The 17,841-nt window shown below is 41.8% G+C and overlaps 1 protein-coding gene across 1 annotated transcript in view; it reads left to right on the forward strand.

Moving 5' to 3' along the window:
* The window catches only part of SPTLC1 (serine palmitoyltransferase long chain base subunit 1), a 61,088-nt gene that overhangs the window by 27,928 nt on the left and 15,319 nt on the right, over positions 1-17,841 (forward strand). Inside the window, exons 7-10 of the mRNA XM_044287435.1 lie at positions 1,670-1,799; positions 6,758-6,847; positions 8,332-8,439; positions 16,384-16,479. Of these exons, the coding sequence (XP_044143370.1) occupies positions 1,670-1,799; positions 6,758-6,847; positions 8,332-8,439; positions 16,384-16,479 (424 nt within the window). The remainder of the gene's footprint in view (positions 1-1,669; positions 1,800-6,757; positions 6,848-8,331; positions 8,440-16,383; positions 16,480-17,841) is intronic.

Consider the following 17,841-nt stretch of genomic DNA (forward strand, 5'->3'; position numbering starts at 1 on the left):
CGCAAGTGTGAACGTAGCCTAAACAATAATTCCCATGTACATAAACATCATTCTCCCCCACCATCCACTTTCAACATACAGTCCCATGTAAATAACATCACTCCCTCCCCCAGCCACCTCAAGCACACAGTTCCATGTCAATAAAATCCCTCCCTTCAGCCCTAACATACATCCCAGTTAAATAACTACAACTCCCAGCATCTGCCTCTCCCTTAACTTACCTCCTCATGTACAGATATCACCATTAGGCTCCTTCTCCTCTTCATTCCGATCCAATCCTGCACTAGTCACATGATGGTGACATCATCCAGGTCATCCTATCACAGCCTGTTTTGCTGATCACATGACCTGTGATGTCACCACAGGTCCTTCGCCTCTTCCCAGTGTAAGATTCAATTGTATTGCCGTTCTGTGTACGGCAATACAGTTGTATCTAGCAGGCAGGCAGGACATTCGGGGCATGGGACAAAACATCCGGGGCCCAGGCCCCGAATGTTTTAACCTAGCGACGCCCCTGCACGTCAGTTTTAGTAACTACTTGCATTCCCCATGTAATAACCGTTCTGAAGCATCTATTTTTATGGCTCTATGGTGTGCCGTTCCTTTATTATTTCTGCTAGGAGTTATGAATGAATTACGAGAGGTTTGCAATGAAGGTCCAGATGGGTGTTACCATTTGGGGGAGGTGTCCCTGCACAGTCTGAAACTATCCAGTCATTGCTCCCAGGGTCACACCCAGCTGAACCTTTTATTGCTAACGTCTAGTCATTCATTCATGACCCGTTAAAGGGCCTTTTACAGATTTCGCATCAGGGCCCCATAGTTTGTATATATTGATTTCTTCGTTGTTGGTTTTTGGACACTATATCCATTTAAATACAGATGCTGTGATGTTCATAGAATAAATGCAAAAGGAAAAAAAAAAAATCCTAAGACTTTCACAAGAACTTGGGGGGGTCAAGATAATTTGCTTGAACATCAAGTACGTTTCTCCAGTACTAAAGTGTTGCTGTGATGGACAAGGCTGAAGGGTGTCGTTGCGTTTTTGAAGTCGATTCTACAAGTTCCTTTTCTCTGGAGTCAGGGTTGTAATTGCTAGAGTAGAAGTGATGACTTTTCCCTTTGGTATTTCATGTTGGACAGACGGCTGGCTGTCTGTCAGCCTGTACTTGAGGTCACTGCTCAGAGGCTGCCTCCTCTTCCTCACGCTCCCTTCTCCCACTCTACCCCTTTAGAACTCGTGTGCAGCTGTGTCGCTCTGGGGCAAAGTTATTATTTTATTTATACATGACTAAAACCATGTGTGCAGATCCGTTCAGCCTAAACCCCCAAATATATTTTAATTTAGACTGATACTTATCCAGTGCAGGGAGAGAAGTGAATCAGGGGGAGCCGTGAGCTGCCAAAGAACTTTATATTCTAAAGCTTTAATATAGAGGTTTATTGGAATAGAAGAAGCGCCAGTTCCAGGTGTAAGTTTGGATCTCTGTGTTTTCAGATCACTTTGCACTTTTGTGTCTGACATCACCATTAGCATTGTTTATTGTAGGTTATACGAGGCTTGATTAATGAGTGACCTGATGGAAGTTACACAGGGGCAGTACTACGTTAGGATTGGGAAACTGTGGTACGGCCTAATCGTTAACAGCGTTCTGCTTTGTGTTCCCAGGGATGAAGCTGCATGTTTCGCCATTCAGAAGGGGCTACAAGCATCAAGAAGCAACATCAAGTACTTCAGACATAATGATATGTGTGACTTGGAGCGATTGTTAAAGGAACAGGAAGTAGAAGATCAAAAGGTGAATAATTCATTGAAATGAGCAACGATAAGTAGATCTGCTTGTGCTGCAATGTTTGTGTAATCATCCAAATGAATGAAAAAACCTATTAAAGGGGTTTCTGCCTGAGGTATTCCAGTAAGTATTTCCCGATGGATAAGGGCTAACTTATTGGTCGAGGTCCCACCAATGAGACCCTGACAGATGCAAGAACAGGGATCCTGTCCCCCGTCCTGATTGAGTGGTAGCTCGCGCATGCGCCCTGCTGCTCCATTTATGCTCAGTGGGATTGCCAGAGGTAGCTGAGTGCTGTACTCGGCTGTTTCTGGCAGTCCCATAGAAATGACACCGTATTAATGGGTGAAATGCTGTTTATTTGACCCAACGGATTAGCATGTGGCAAATTTACAGTACCAGCAGAGTGGATAAAATTTTAAGAAATGTCATCCACGTGCTAAAAAAAGATTGCAACCTAATTTAGTAAAATGCCAGTAGCAAAAAAAATTTGTGTGGCCTGCATTTCGGATTTCCCATAGACCTTCTGGAACTAGTGCTTTTTACCGCAAATATCGCAACAAAAACGCAGTGGCGCAGAAAATCAGTACCAGAAACCTATGTGTAAAAGCAGCCTAACGACAGATTTTGCTGCCAAAAGTTACTTCCAAAGGTTAAATAAATCCAGAATATAAGGGACCTTACTAATTATACCTTACAGCGCACCCTATGTGTCTAGATATGTTTAGCGCTTATTAGCATAGGTATTGACAGCAAAAATACTATGTTTGTCTGAAATCCATGACCTATAATGATAATATACACCTAAAGGGTTAACGACGTTTGTGAAATCAGTTTTAAATACCTTGAGGGGTGTAGTTTATAGACTGGGGTCATTTTTGGGTGGTTTCTATTATGTAAGCCTCGCAAAGTGACTTCATACCTGAACTGGTCTCTAAAAATTGGGTTTTTGAAAATTTCTGAAAAATTTCAAGATTTGCTTCTAAACCTTTAAGCCTTGTAACATCCCCCAAAAATAAAATATTATTCCCAAAATGATCCAAACATGAAGTAGACATATGGGGAATGTAAAGTAATAACAATTTTTGGAGGTATTACTATGTATTATAGAAGTAGAGAAATTGAAATGTGGAAATTTGCTATTTTTTGGTAATTTTATTATTATTATTTTTTTTTTATAAATAAATATTTTTTTTAACTTCATTTTACCAGTGTCATGAAGTACAATATGTGATGAAAAAACTATCTAAGAATGGCCTGGATAAGTCAGAGTTTTAGGCCTCTTTCACACGGGCGTCATTTTTGGCCCGGATAAGAGGCGGGTGCGTTGCGGGAACATACGCGATTTTCTGCGCGAGTGCAAAACATTGTAATGCGTTTTGCACTCGCGTGAGAAAAATCGCGCATGTTTGGTACCCAAACCCGAACTTCTTCACAGAAGATTGATGTTCTGAAGATTGTAGTATTTTCCCTTATAATATGGTTATAGAAAATAATAGCATTCTGAATACAGAATGCATAGTATAATAGTGCTGGAGGGGTTAAAAAAATAAAATAAAAATTAACTCCCCTTCTCCTCTTGATCGCGTAGTTCCCGGTCTCTTCTTTACTTAAAGGGAACCTGTCACCTGGATTTGGGGTATAGAGCTGAGGACATGGGCTGCTAGATCGCCCCTAGCACATCTGCAATACCCAGTCCTCATAGCTCTGTGTGCTTTTATTGTGTAAAAAAAAACGATTTAATACATATGTAAATTAACCTGAGATGAGTCCTGTCCCTGACTCATCTCATGTACACGACTCATCTCAGGTTAATTAGCATATGTATCAAATCGGTTTGTTTACACAATAAAAGCACACAGAGCTATGGGGACTGGGTATCGCGGATGTGCTAGCGGCCATCTAGGAACCCATGTCCTCAGCTCTATACACAAAATCCCGGTGACAGGTTCCCTTTAATGATGAGCTGTTGGCTAAATGACCTGTGGTGACGTCCCAATCACATGGTCCATCACCATGGTGAGGGAGCATGTGATCTGACGTCACCACAGGTCCTTTAGCCCACAGCTAAAGAAGAGACCGACCGGGAACTACGCAATCAAGAGGAGAAGGTGAGTTAATTTTTTTATTTTTTATTAATCCCTCCAGCGCTATTATACTATGCATTCTGTATTCAGAATGCTATTATTTTCCCTTATAACCATAATACAGTGAATAGACTGTCACCTAGAAACCATGCGTGAAAAATCGCACCGCATCCGCACTTGCTTGCAGATGCTTGCGATTTTCACGCAACGCATAAGTGATGCGTGAAAATCACGCTCATGTGAACAGCCCATAGAAATGAATGGGTCCGGATTCAGTGCGGGTGCAATGCGTTCAACTCACGCATTGCACCCGCGCGGAATACTCGCCCGTGTGAAAGGGGCCTTAAAGTTATCAGCACTTAAAGTGACACTGGTCAGATTTGCAAAAAATGGCCAAGTCCTTAAGGTGAAATAGGGCCGAGTCCTTAAGGGGTTAAACAGCAGACACCCGGTAATGGTCTATTCCCAGGGTTGATGTTCCTGGAGGGATACACCAAATGGAAAAGGACTTAGGAAAACTAGAGGAATGGTCAAAAATCTGGCAACTAAAATGTAATGTTGATAAGTGCAAGATAATGCACCTGGGACGTAAAAACCCAAGAGCAGAATATAAAATCAGTGATACAGTCCTAACCTCAGTATCTGAGGAGAGGGTTTGGGGGTCATTATTTCGGAAGACTTAAAGGTAGACAGACAATGTCATAGAGCAGCAGGAAATGCTAGCAGAATGCTTGGGTGTATAGGGAGAGGCATTACCAGTAGAAAGAGGGAGGTGCTCATGCCGCTCTACAGAGCACTAGTGAGACCTCATTTGGAGTATTGTGCTCAGTACTGGAGACCATATCTCCAGAAGGATATTAATACTTTGGAGAGAGTTCAGAGAAGAGCTACTAAACTGGCACATGGATTGCAGGATAAAACTTACCAGGAAAGATTAAAGGACCTTAACATGTATAGCTTGGAAGAAAGACGAGACAGAGGGGATATGATAGAAACTTTTAAATACATAAAGGGAATCAACAAGGTAAAAGAGGAGAGAATATTTAAAAGAAGAAAAACTGCTACAAGAGGACACAGTTTTAAATTAGAGGGGCAAAGGTTTAAAAGTAATATCAGGAAGTATTACTTTACTGAGAGAGTAGTGGATGGAATAGTCTTCCTGCAGAAGTGGTTGCTGCAAATACAGTGGAGGAGTTTAAGCATGCATGGGATAGGCATAAGGCCATCCTTCATATAAGATAGGGCCAGGGGCTATCCATAGTACTTAGTATATTGGGCAGACTAGATGGGCCAAATGGTTCTCATCTGCCGACACATTCTATGAATAGTAGAAATTGCAGTTTTATGCAGACTGGTTGCTAAGGGCTGAATCTTATTAAATATGGGGTAAGTCAGTCTAATAGTAACTGATTCTGGAATATCATGTTATTAGTAACTACATATATGAAAATTGAAATTAGGGTCCAAATGTGACAGTTGTCCTTTAAAGGGGTTATCCCATGACTAATATAAAAAAAGAAAATCGTGGCGTGGTGCTGTACAGATACGTTTTATTGAATAACTCGGTGGCTATGCAAAATTTTTAATTACATGAAATTATAAAAGTATTCAGATGCAGGTGCTGGTTTGAAAACTGCAGAATATATTTTCCTTTAATATATTTCTCCCAGGACTTCAAAGGCTTTCCGTAACTAGAATATAAGGGCTAGAGTTTAGATTGTTGTATTATTGGAAGAGTAGGGACAGTCGTAGACCTCCAGGGGTGCTTATCCTAGGAAACCATTCCTGAAGATTGTGGGACAGTCTGGCTGGCTGTATAGACATGTGATTGATGGCTGATAAAAGCCTTCCTAACTAGTATATAGTCATTCATGAAATCCCATAATAAAGCTTTCTTCTCTATTGCCTCATGCACTGAAAGCCCGAGTTCACAGTCCGCCTTTATAAATGCAATAGACTTTGTATCGGCAAGATATTAATGAAAGAAATCTTTCCGAAACAATCTAGAATGCTACAGAGTTGTTCCACCGGGGAAAATTCTCTTTTATGGAAACCTCTATATTAAACACACTTTTACTGATGTCCGTTTATGGCAAATCTTTCACCTAAATCGTGTATCCATGTAAATCTCACTTGTGGCAATATATGATAATTATTTGACTACTTTACAACAGGAGAAAAATGAGGCCCGGTAACCTCAACTGGCCAATAAAAGTAGAAGTAATAATAACTTCTTGGGATTCCGGGTCAGTCTCTTTTAATGTGGTGTAACAAATTGCATACAAATGTAACATGAGGATTTAATGTACACCGCTCCAGTAAAGAAGTAAATTATCCCACTAGGCATATCGCTCATGCACCAAGTAGATTGATAGATATAATAGATAAAACAGGGTCATTTTTACTTGTTTCTTTTTTTTTTCCTGTGCAGAAATAGGAGCAGAAAAAACCAAAGTGATGATAACATCGCCCACACTGAAAGGGATCACACACGTGGTCTTGTAAATTTTATGGATAATATGCTTGTATAATTTGAGGAATTCCTATGTACAGGCCTGTGCCCAGGGGGTCAATATGTATATATAAAAAAAAAAAGTAACAAACCTTGATTTATGACTATTTTTGCACTCCGTTTTCTTCGCCTTTGCAGCCTTCTGCCAAGAACTGAACAGTGATGTATAACATTAGGCAAACGTCACATTGTGGCCAGGAAGAAAACGCAGCATGGGAATAGTAATCCTTGAAAGGAAAATTAGTCAACAGGCTAGAAAGCAAACCTGTTGGAGAGCCGCACTATACGCACACGCGTTTAAATTTGTGATTTTCGTTATATATCATGTGCATAAATATTTTTTATTTATTTTTTTGTTCCGATAGATTCCACGTAAAGCCAGAGTGACCAGAAGGTTTATCGTTGCAGAAGGACTGTATATGAACACTGGAGACATCTGTCCTCTTCCTCAATTGGTACTTGAGCTTTTCAGCAGTAATTTGTTTCATATCTGAATGTGGCCAAAGACTGGAGACTGTTCGACAAACAACTGTCTCTCTTGACTCCAAAATATAAGGATACCCTTTTGTGTCACCCACATGGCGTGGTATTTTTATGGCTAGAGCAGGATTAGCAGCCACTCTGCTGCCTTTTATCTTGGGCGAAACTATATAAGCCAAGCAGGGTGAGACTGGCCGAGCCCTCCTGACAACCGCTGGTTGGGTATATAACGATCTGATGCTCTCAGTATTAATGCTAGGAGCATCAGGTACTTATGTCACTGGCCGGCATCCACAGGTGCACTCCTGAATTCAACTGGATCACCGTCCTCAGGATAGTGATGCAGTTCAATACTGCAACCCTGGCGGCAATATGTTATGCTGTACTGTGGTGTTTGGCTCTGTTGGGACAGTATTTTGTGCTGGTACTGCTTGCCCCCACCTTCTTCTGTTGGCCCTTCCTACTTGTGTTGTCCTGCCTTCTGTCAATCTGGATCAGCTTACGATGTGGCCACTTTTTTTTTTTTTTTTTTTCCAGGGCCTGTAAGTTCCTAGCGCACCTAGCGTTAAAATGTACAATTTAGTTATTCTTGTTTACCCCAAAGCAAATGTCAGTGGTGGCCATAAACCTCATTGCATGTCTGGAGTTTGGATGTCTCCAGCCCCTACACAGTGAATACAACCTTGTGTCCGGTTCCATCCACTATATAGTTTCCGGCACAGCTGCTGCCCGAAAACGACCGTATGGCTTTTCCAGTATTTTGCGGTCCGCAAAAACCGGATCCGCAAAAAATACGGATGACGTCCGTGTGCCTTCCATTTTTTGCGGAACGAAACAGCTGGCCCCTGATACTACCCTTGTTTGTTATGCGGACAATAATAGGACATGTTCTATCTCTGAACTGAAATACAGAAACAGAAAGCATACGGAGTACCTTCCGGTTTTTTTGCGGATCCATTGAAATGAATAGTTCTGTAAACAGGGGGGGGGGGGAACCTTCGTGTGCTAAGAAGCCTTGGGCCCCTTTCACACGAAAGTTCACGCATCAGTTCTGTGTTGCGTGAAAAATGCAGCATGTTCTATATTCTGTGTTTTTTCACACAGTCCTGGCCCCATAGAAGTGAATGGGGCTTCAGTGAAAAACGCATGCTGTCATGCTCGTGTGAAAGAGGCTTTAGTGCAGGGATGCCAAACCTGCAGCTCTCCAGCTGTTGCAAAACTACAACTCCCAGAATGCCAAGACGGCCTACATCAGGGCTTGATGGGAGTTATAGTTTTACAACAGCTGGAGAGCTGCAGGTTGACTATCCCTGCCTTAGTATAATCCAGCGGCAAGAGTTTATTAGAAAAACTTTGCTGCGTCCTGCAATTCAGGCACATTTTCTTTAATCAGTTTTCTTTTTTTTATGCATTTCATTTCTGTAGAAACTTTAGCTTTTGATGTCTTTGGAAATTGCAGGTTGAGTTAAAATACAAATACAAAGTAAGAATATTCCTGGAGGAAAGCCTCTCATTTGGCGTTTTAGGGGAACATGGCCGAGGAGTTACCGAACACTTTGGAATAAATGTAAGTTTATGTATTTTATGTAGTATCGTATCATAGAATAGAAAAAGTGAATTTAAAGTTTTTTGTTTTCTGGCAATCAGCTTGGATATGCTTTCAAATAATGCAGTATGAATGTTACCTGCATAGATTCTTAAAGGGGTTGTTTCATCTTGGATATCCATTCAAGGCCGCTCTCAGCTCACTTCAGGGGTCCCATTGGCTGGTTCTTATATCCTAGAACAATTGAAGTAAATTTCTATGCTAGAGCAGATGTACAGTTCCTTGTAGAAATGTTTAGGGCGTCCTGTTTAGAAAAATGTATTGCTTCGGCTTACAATATTTTCACCATAAAGTGTTTTTTTTTTATTTATTTTTTTCCTCCTCGACTGTTGCAACTTGAAACCACACTTAAAGAGGACCTTTCACCTGGAAAAACATTGTGAACGAAGTATCCTGACATATACAGCGGCGCTCAGGGATCTCACTGCACTTACTATTATCCCTGGGCGCCGCTCCGTTCTCCTGTTATGTCCTCCAGTATCTTCGCTCAGTAGGCTATAGTAGGCGGAGACTTGGGACTCTTGGTTATAGTAGGCGGAGTCTGCCCTTGTTCTGCTGGGCGTCTCCTCCTCCTAGGCTGTAGCGCTGGCCAATCACAGCGCAGAGCTCACAGCCTGGGAGGTTTTTTTCTCTCAGGCTGTGAGCTCTGCGCTGCGATTTGGCCAGCGCTACAGCCTAGGAAGGAGGAGACTCCCAGCAGAACAAGGGCATACTCCGCCTACTATAACCAAGTCCGCGAACATACCGGAGGACATAATGGGAGAACGGAGCGGCACCCAGGGATAATAGTAAGTGCAGTGAGATCCCTGGGCGCCGCTGTATATGTCAGGATACTTAGTTCACAATGTTTTTCCATGCAATGCCAAAGACACAACTGGTCTGCAGCAGGTGTGATTAGCATAGGCATTTCACTGGTAAAATGCCGTTACAGAAGTGCATGCACTGATTTGCTGTGTAGTAGCGCCTCCCTACAGTACAAGGTGGTACTACATTTTCTGGACACTGAAGCAGTTTCTGTCTTCACCATATGTAGTGATTTACTGGTATTGATTTTGTGCTTCTTTGTCCTTTTAAAATCCATAGTTTCTCATTTTGATTAGTCATTTTGGGGACGAATTACGAGTTTTCCATCATTTTGGTCTTAATTTACAATGGATTACAGTGCTTGTCCCAGAACCAATTAATGTAACTTGTTGGGCCACTGTATGTGTGTGTGTGTGTATAAATATATATGTATATGTATACATACAGTTGTAGCAGGTACCAGGGTATTTTATTTCCATACGGTAACATTTGAATCCACTTTAAAACTGTGTGCTACGCAAATAACATGGTACGATACTCAAAGTATGTATATTTCCCCTAGAGCTAAGCCCACTTTTTTTTATATATTTTTTTATTTTTTATTTTTTATACTATACCTCATCTGCTAATAAAATTGCTATTATATTTTTTTGCTAAATTACTATAACTTGCACATGCCACAAAATGGACACTTTTTTTCATATTACGGACACTGGTCAGAAGTTTATTTTTACGGATTGTCCGTGAGTTTATGGACAGTTACCAAATTGTCAAGAGTTTGGAGTTGGTAAGACTCTCTCTCAGCAGGTGTACACTGTGGGCTGCCTTGTAATATTAGTTTTTCAACGTATGAGTACACCTTGTGAAGAATTGTGAAAATCCTGCCCGTGTTTGCGGCGATTGCTGCATTTTTGCAGTGCAGTGATTGCCTACATGGTTTTTATGGGCGATACACAGTGTAACATGTTTCACCTGTAAAACCACGTGGGCAATTACTGCATCACAGACCCTGACAATCGCTGTCAGTTTTTCCGATGCAGTTTTTGTTGTGCCATTTGTAGACACGGCCTAACTCTATTTTAGTCCCTTTTTGAGGCTCCGCACATTTTAAGAATTTAGAGCAATGAAACTCTGCTGACGTATTACCTAAACCATAGTCTCAGCCTATGGCCTCATGCACACGGCCGTTGTTTTGGCGCCTCGGATGCGGACAGCACGCGGAGTCCGTTCCGAAGACCCACAAAAAAAATATAACCAGTCCTATTCTTGTCCGCGCTTTGCGGACAAGAATAGGCAGTTATATGTAAAGGCTGTCCGTGTCGTTCTGCAAATTGCGGAACGCGCACGGACACCATCCGTGTTTTGAGGATGCGAGATTTGCGGACCGCAAAACACACCACGGTCGGGTGCATGCGGCCTATGCCATATGAACTGGGCTGTTGGGTATAGTTTGCATAAAACATTTTTTTTTTTTTTTTATACTTTTGTATTGCTCTCTTGTAATGATGTGGGATTACCATGAGTAGTATAAAAGTATTTGACAATACACAGTGGGCCTTCATTCTGCTTTCAGCAGAGGAAATTGAAGTTAATTTTATAGCTAGTAAATTACTTTTCAGTCCATATACCTTATCATATAAAAACTGCCTGCAGAAGAGCCTCATGGAGGCTGGTGTTGAGCGTTTTTTGGCTATTTAGAACCTCTGCACAAAAATGTCATTCTTTAACACGTGAACCCCGGTTATAAATCCTTGATATGTGTGGTTAAGTAATGATGTCTCAGAAAAGCGTTCTATAAATCTGTAGTGCAAGGCTGTCTGCATTCATCCCCAGCCAATTAAAACTGATTTATAGAGTTACTCTATGTAATACCAAACTTCCGGTCCAGGGCAATTGGCACAAATTAAGAAGTGCTGAAAGAGCTGCTTTTGAACCATTGCGCTTGAGTCCAGAATTCCGATTGCCCACTTGATTTGTCATCTGGATGTGATGCTAAGTATTAATTTCACACTCCATAGTTTTAGAATCCACTCTCTTTCGGGGTTTTCCCACAATGGACAGGATGGATGATAAAACGTCTGATTGTTGGAGGCTCCTTTGCTGGAGGAGGATGCAGTGAAGAGAAGTTTATCTGCCACGCATGGTGCCACTCCATTTTAAAGTCAGTGGGACTTTAGCATTAGGAGATCTGGCAGCCTGTTTTGGTAGCCTGTTCTAGCATAAATGCCAGCTGTTGGCCAGACAAAAATAGCTGCATGCAGTGGTATTTGTCTGGCCGAAACCTGGCATTCATGCTGGAAAGCGGCCGGGTCCCATTATAGTCAATAGGAAATGGGGTTTCCCGGCGTTATCCAGCTGTGCTGTTCCTTTGCCGGAATGGCCGGCTGGATTTCAAATTCTGAAGTGAATGTACCCTTAGACAGTTTAGTACAAAGATCTGCTGTTTCCATCATCCTCGTAGACATTGAATGCAGTGGCAGGACGCATGCTTGACTGCCTCTCCATTTAAGGCGTTTGTAACCTGCTCCTATCTGTAGAATAGGCCCCCACTGTGAATGGAGAGGACATTGCACATACTTGCCGTTTGCCATTCAGTACTTTCAGGACTTTTGAAAATGGCTAAGCCAGCAGGTGTGTGTAGTGTCCCATCCATTTACTGCAGGTCTCCTTTCTTCAGGTTGGAGCTGGTCCCATAGGTGGGACACTGCATCTATCGGATATTTAAGACATACTATCAATACACCAACTGTACAGATGAGACAACTCTTTTAAACTCTGTCAGTGGTGGACCCAGCAATTTATCACTTATCCAGTGGGGAAGACCCCTTTATTCATTAAACTACTACGTTTTTTTTGTACGTGGTCACACTACATTTTTGTCATTGCTGACAACAACACATCAGATGTCTGACCCTGGGGTGAGTTGTGCTATGTCTCAGGTGTACCATGCAGAAATAAGAGTGAATGAGCAGGTGGTGGCAGTCTTTAGGTATGTATACTTCCACTTAGGCTTCATGCACACGACCATATGTTTCATCATTGTGCTAGCTGCATTTTTTGTGGTTAGCACACTGGCCCGTTCATTTCTATGGTGCCATGCACACATCTGCATGTCATTTCTATTGATAGGAGTAAGAAAAATGCAGAATGCACATGGAAGGTATCCCTATTTTGCTTATTCATGCTTTGCAGACCAAAAAAACGGACGCATGATGCCTTTTTCTGTTCTTTCACTAAGAGCAATGTTAAAGAGCTATTTCTGTTGTATCAAGTCATCCTCTATCCACCAGTTAGGGGATAACTATTAGATCGGTGGGAGCCCTACCTCTGCGACCCCCACTGATCACTAGTGATTGACAGATAATGACTATGCAGGAACATGGCCCTGCCATTCAATAAGGTGATGGGGAGGCTAGCAGAGGATGCAGGTGGAGTAAGGGTGCACAGAGTGGCTTGGGCCCACCCGTGACTGCTCATTTGCATATGGATTAAGTCTTAAGCCTCATGCAGACATGCAGCAGGAGAGCACGGCGTCATTGGTTGCTATTACACCGTGCGCTCCTGCAATTTCATTTCGGTATCTCACGGACCGTGTTTTTCGGACGTCTGCATGAGGCTTTAATAGTTTTTCTTCAGAATGACGCAACGGAACGCTATGTGAAAGAGATCATTACATTCAGCTGAGCTGGCCCTACAAGGCATTCTACCTTCCCTCTAGGCCTCATACAAATGGCCGTATCTGTACTTCAGTCTGTTTTTTTTTTTTTTTTGCATTCTCCAAATCGCTTCCATTTACATTCCGAACACTTCCATCAGTAGAAAGGGCTATTTGCATCCACAGAATCTGACAAGAGTAGGACCTGGACTGAGATTAGCAAATCAAGCTCACTGATCCGCAAGGCCCTATGGAAATTAATGGTTCAGATGAATAACGCATTGAAGAAAAGTATGCATGTGTGCATGAGCTCTAATGAAATGAGACCCTTCACACAAAGATTCATGACTGTTTGATTTATGCCACATGAGTGACAGCTTCTCTCCTTATGATGCCTTCTAATAGCTGCAGGGCCCAAGAGTCTCTGGCAGGCAGTTTGCTTCCCCACACTGCTTGATGCTGAGCGCAAATCCAGGAAAGAAAATAAAATCAATGTCACAACAAGAACATAGGACAACACTCGGGAGGAAGCACAATGGATTCTGGAAGCCCATCATTTTTATAAACTGTACTAAAAAAAATGAGAATCCTTAGGATGATTACTGTTTTTTACATAATGGTGGAACCTAATGGATCCCATTATAATTTGTAGTGATGAGACGCACAGGAGTGGATGACCCCACAGAAGGAGGTGCTCACAGTAAAAAGGAATCGCCCCTCCTTTAAGGAAAAATAAAATTATATGGAGTATACTGGGCACTCACACTGTATGTGGAACCAAATGATTAGTATCAGGAGCTTCAGTTAATAAGTTTATTAACATAACCATACAATAACATATATAGGAATATAATGCCCCCACAATTAATATAATAAGAACAACCTAAAAACTAAAATTGAGATATAAAAAATGAATAATTGATAATATGGTGGATTATTTGAGCCTTAATAGAACAACGGTACTTAATCTTGATGATTGATCTTATAATAAAAAGAACGATACCCACATACTAATAATTGTCCATCAGTGTGACCACATTAGTTGCCTTACGGCTGATGACCTTGATCACTTGCGACGATATATAGGGGCAAAAAGTCATTCAATTACTGCCAATATTGTCTAACTGGAGGATAAGGGTCCGCTGGTTGGGACAAAGTCTCTACGTTCCTAAGGTCCACTTTACAGGGAGTGTTTAAAGCGGCGTCCCGCTCTTACTCACTGTTCTGTGATTCCTCTTGCAGTATTCCACTGCTGAAGTTCCGGTTCACTGTGTCGTCAATACCTAGCTGCCAGGTTCATCTGCTGCTGGTCTTTTATGGCTCTGGGCACCGCTCCGTTAAAATGAAGAGCCGGTGTCCTCCAAGCCTATAGTTACCCTGCTTCCACGCTGCGTTGACTTTACAGACACGATGTTGGATAATCTCGTGCTGCGATCTTGAATGATCACTGTTTGTAGTCAGTCAGTTCGCCAGGATCTCTTTGCTTGCAGGATACTTATCTAACACAGGTTTAGATGAGTGGACTGGGGGTCTTGAACCAAACGCGTTTCGGGGCTTAGCGTTGCCCCTTCCTCAGTGGTGACCACTGAGGAAGGGGCAACGCTAAGCCCCGAAACGCGTTTGGTTAGACAATATTGGCAGTAATTGAATGACTTTTTGCCCCTATATATCGAGTGATCAAGGTCATCAGCCGTAAGGCAACTAATGTGGTCACACTGATGGACAATTATTAGTATGTGGGTATCGTTCTTTTTATTATAAGATCAATCATCAAGATTAAGTACCGTTGTTCTATTAAGGCTCAAATAATCCACCATATTATCAATTATTCATTTTTTATATCTCAATTTTAGTTTTTAGTTTTTAGGTTGTTCTTATTATATTAATTGTGGGGGCATTATATTCCTATATATGTTATTGTATGGTTATGTTAATAAACTTATTAACTGAAGCTCCTGATACTAATCATTTGGTTCCACATACAGTGCGAGATCCCATTATAAGTTGGTGGGGTCCAGAGGGCCGTGCTAGTGTCTATCATGTGTCCGATAAGGTAATATTTTGTGGCTTATGTTATAAAGCAGAGCTACAATACTCATGTAAGCAGAATCTGACTTTAAATGGTCAACAAAATCATGCTGACATGACATGATGTAGTAGGGCATGCTACAGATTTGCGTAAGCTTACCTATAATCGGCTGCAAAACTTTTGTTACTGTTTTGAAGTATGAAATTACTTTTTGCAGGAACTATGTAATGGGAAAGCCCAGCCTCAGCTTTAAAGAGGACCTTTCACCTGGAAAAACATTGTGAACTAAGTATCCTGACATATACAGCTGCGCCCAGAGATCTCACTGCACTTACTATTATCCCTGGGCGCCGCTCCCTTCTCCCGTTATGTCCTCCGGTATGTTTGGGGACTTGGTTATAGTAGGAGGAGACTGCCCTTGTTCTGCTGGGCGTCTCCTCCTCCTAGGCTGTAGTGCTGGCCAATCGCAGCGCAGAGCTCACAGCCTGGGAGGTTTTTTTCTCCCAGGCTGTGAGCTCTGCGCTGCGATTGGCCAGTGCTACAGCCTGGGAGAAGGAGACGCCCAGCAGAACAAGGGCAGACTCTGCCTACTATAACCAAGAGTCCCAAGTCTCCGCCTACTATAACCTACTGAGCGAAGATACCAGAGGACATAACGGGAGAAGGGAGCGGCGCCCAGGGATAATAGTAAGTGCAGTGAGATCCCTGGGCGCCGCTGTATATGTCAGGATACTTAGTTCACAATGTTTTTCCAGGTGAAAGGTCCTCTTTAAGGGGGAGTTCTGGATTGTTCCCATAGCGGATTTTGCTGAAGATTTTTTCATTTTCAAATCATGGGGTGAAATGTGTGCTGAAAAAGCACACAGTAAATTCTCAGCATAAGGCTACATTCACACGAACATACTTTGTTTCCTTGTCCGTTCCATATATATATATATATATATATATATATATATATATATATATATATATATATATATATATATATATAATTTATTTTATTTTTTTGCGGATTGAATGCGTTCCCATTCATTTCAGTGGTTCCACAAAACCATGTGCTGTCCGCATCCATATGTCCGTTGCGTAGCCCCGCAAAAAATATAGAGCATGTCCTATTGTTCGTTTTGCAGACAAGGGTAGGTATTGTTACAATAGATCCGCAAAAAAAAAAACTGAGGAAACACGGATGTCATCTGTATTTTTTGCGGACAGCAAAATACATACGGTTGTGTGAATGTAGCCTAAAAGGCATAAGCTCAAAAGCACAGCGGAGAATGCTTTGCATGTAAGTGGAGTTTTAACTCGTATAATTGAATAGTGGGGCTCATTTTCAGTCTACCACATGTAACTATATCATACCTGTTCTAAAACCATGAACTAAATGGTTACGTAATGTTTTTCTCATCTTTTTCTTTAGATTGATGACATTGACTTGATAAGTGCAAATATGGAGAACGCTCTGGCTTCCATCGGAGGTTTTTGCTGTGGCCGATCATTTGTCATTGATCATCAAGTATGTACTTCTTTTGTTTCTAATTTAGAAAGTTATTTAAACTATTTTTTGTACTTCACCTTTTTAGCTTTACTTATTGTTAGAGATCCAGAAATCATGTAATAAGCCGTGTGGTCTGCAGTGAGGTTATTGGCTGCACCTAGCTAAGTGGGGGTATTTAAGGCATTGTTCACATTGTGTTTCAGCCTTCCATTGGTAAGGACAGGGTGCGCAGTGTGTAAGACTAGAAAAAAAGCACACCTACAGGACATTATACATTTTTATTACTGGATACTACTGTATGAAATAATGCAGTTGGCTACACAATTTCATACAAACCGGATTCCCAAAAAGTTGGGACACTATACAAATTGTGAATAAATACTGAATGCAATGATGTGGAGGTGCCAACTTCTAATATTTTATTCAGAATAGAACATAAATCACGGAACAAAAGTTTAAACTGAGAAAATGTACCATTTTAAGGGAAAAATATGTTGAATCAGAATTTCATCGTGTCAACAAATCCCCAAAAAGTTGGGACAAGGCCATTTTCACTACTGTGTGGCATCTCCCCTTCTTCTTACAACACTCAACAGACGTCTGGGGACCGAGGAGACCAGTTTCTCAAGTTTAGAAATAGGAATGCTCTCCCATTCTTGTCTAATACAGGCCTCTAACTGTTCAATCGTCTTGGGCCTTCTTTGTTGCACCTTCCTCTTTATGATGCGCCAAATGTTCTCTATAGGTGAAAGATCTGGACTGCAGACTGGCCATTTCAGTACCCGGATCCTTCTCCTGCGCAGCCATGATGTTGTGATTGATGCAGAATGTGGTCTGGCCTTATCTTGTTGAAAAATGCAGGGTCTTCCCTGAAAGAGATGACGTCTGGATGGGAGCATATGTTGTTCTAGAACCTGAATATATTTTTCTGCATTGATGGCGTCTTTCCAGACATGCAAGCTGCCCATGCCACACGCACTCATGCAACCCCATACCATCAGAGAAGCAGGCTTCTGAACTGAGCGTTGATAACAACTTGGGTTGTCCTTGTCCTCTTTGGTCCGGATGACATGGCGTCCCAGATTTCCAAAAAGAACTTCGAATCCTGACTCGTCTGACCACAGAACAGTCTTCCATTTTGCCACACTCCATTTTAAATGATCCCTGGCCCAGTGAAAACGCCTGAGCTTGTGGATCTTGCTTAGAAATGGCTTCTTCTTTGCACTGTAGAGTTTCAGCTGGCAACGGCGGATGGCACGGTGGATTGTGTTCACTGACAATGGTTTCTGGAAGTATTCCTGAGCCCATTCTGTGATTTCCTTCACAGTAGCATTCCTGTTTGTGGTACAGTGTCGTTTAAGGGCCCGGAGATCACGGGCA

This window comes from Bufo gargarizans, chromosome 1 (assembly GCF_014858855.1).
Source record: "Bufo gargarizans isolate SCDJY-AF-19 chromosome 1, ASM1485885v1, whole genome shotgun sequence".
Taxonomy (NCBI): domain Eukaryota; kingdom Metazoa; phylum Chordata; class Amphibia; order Anura; family Bufonidae; genus Bufo; species Bufo gargarizans.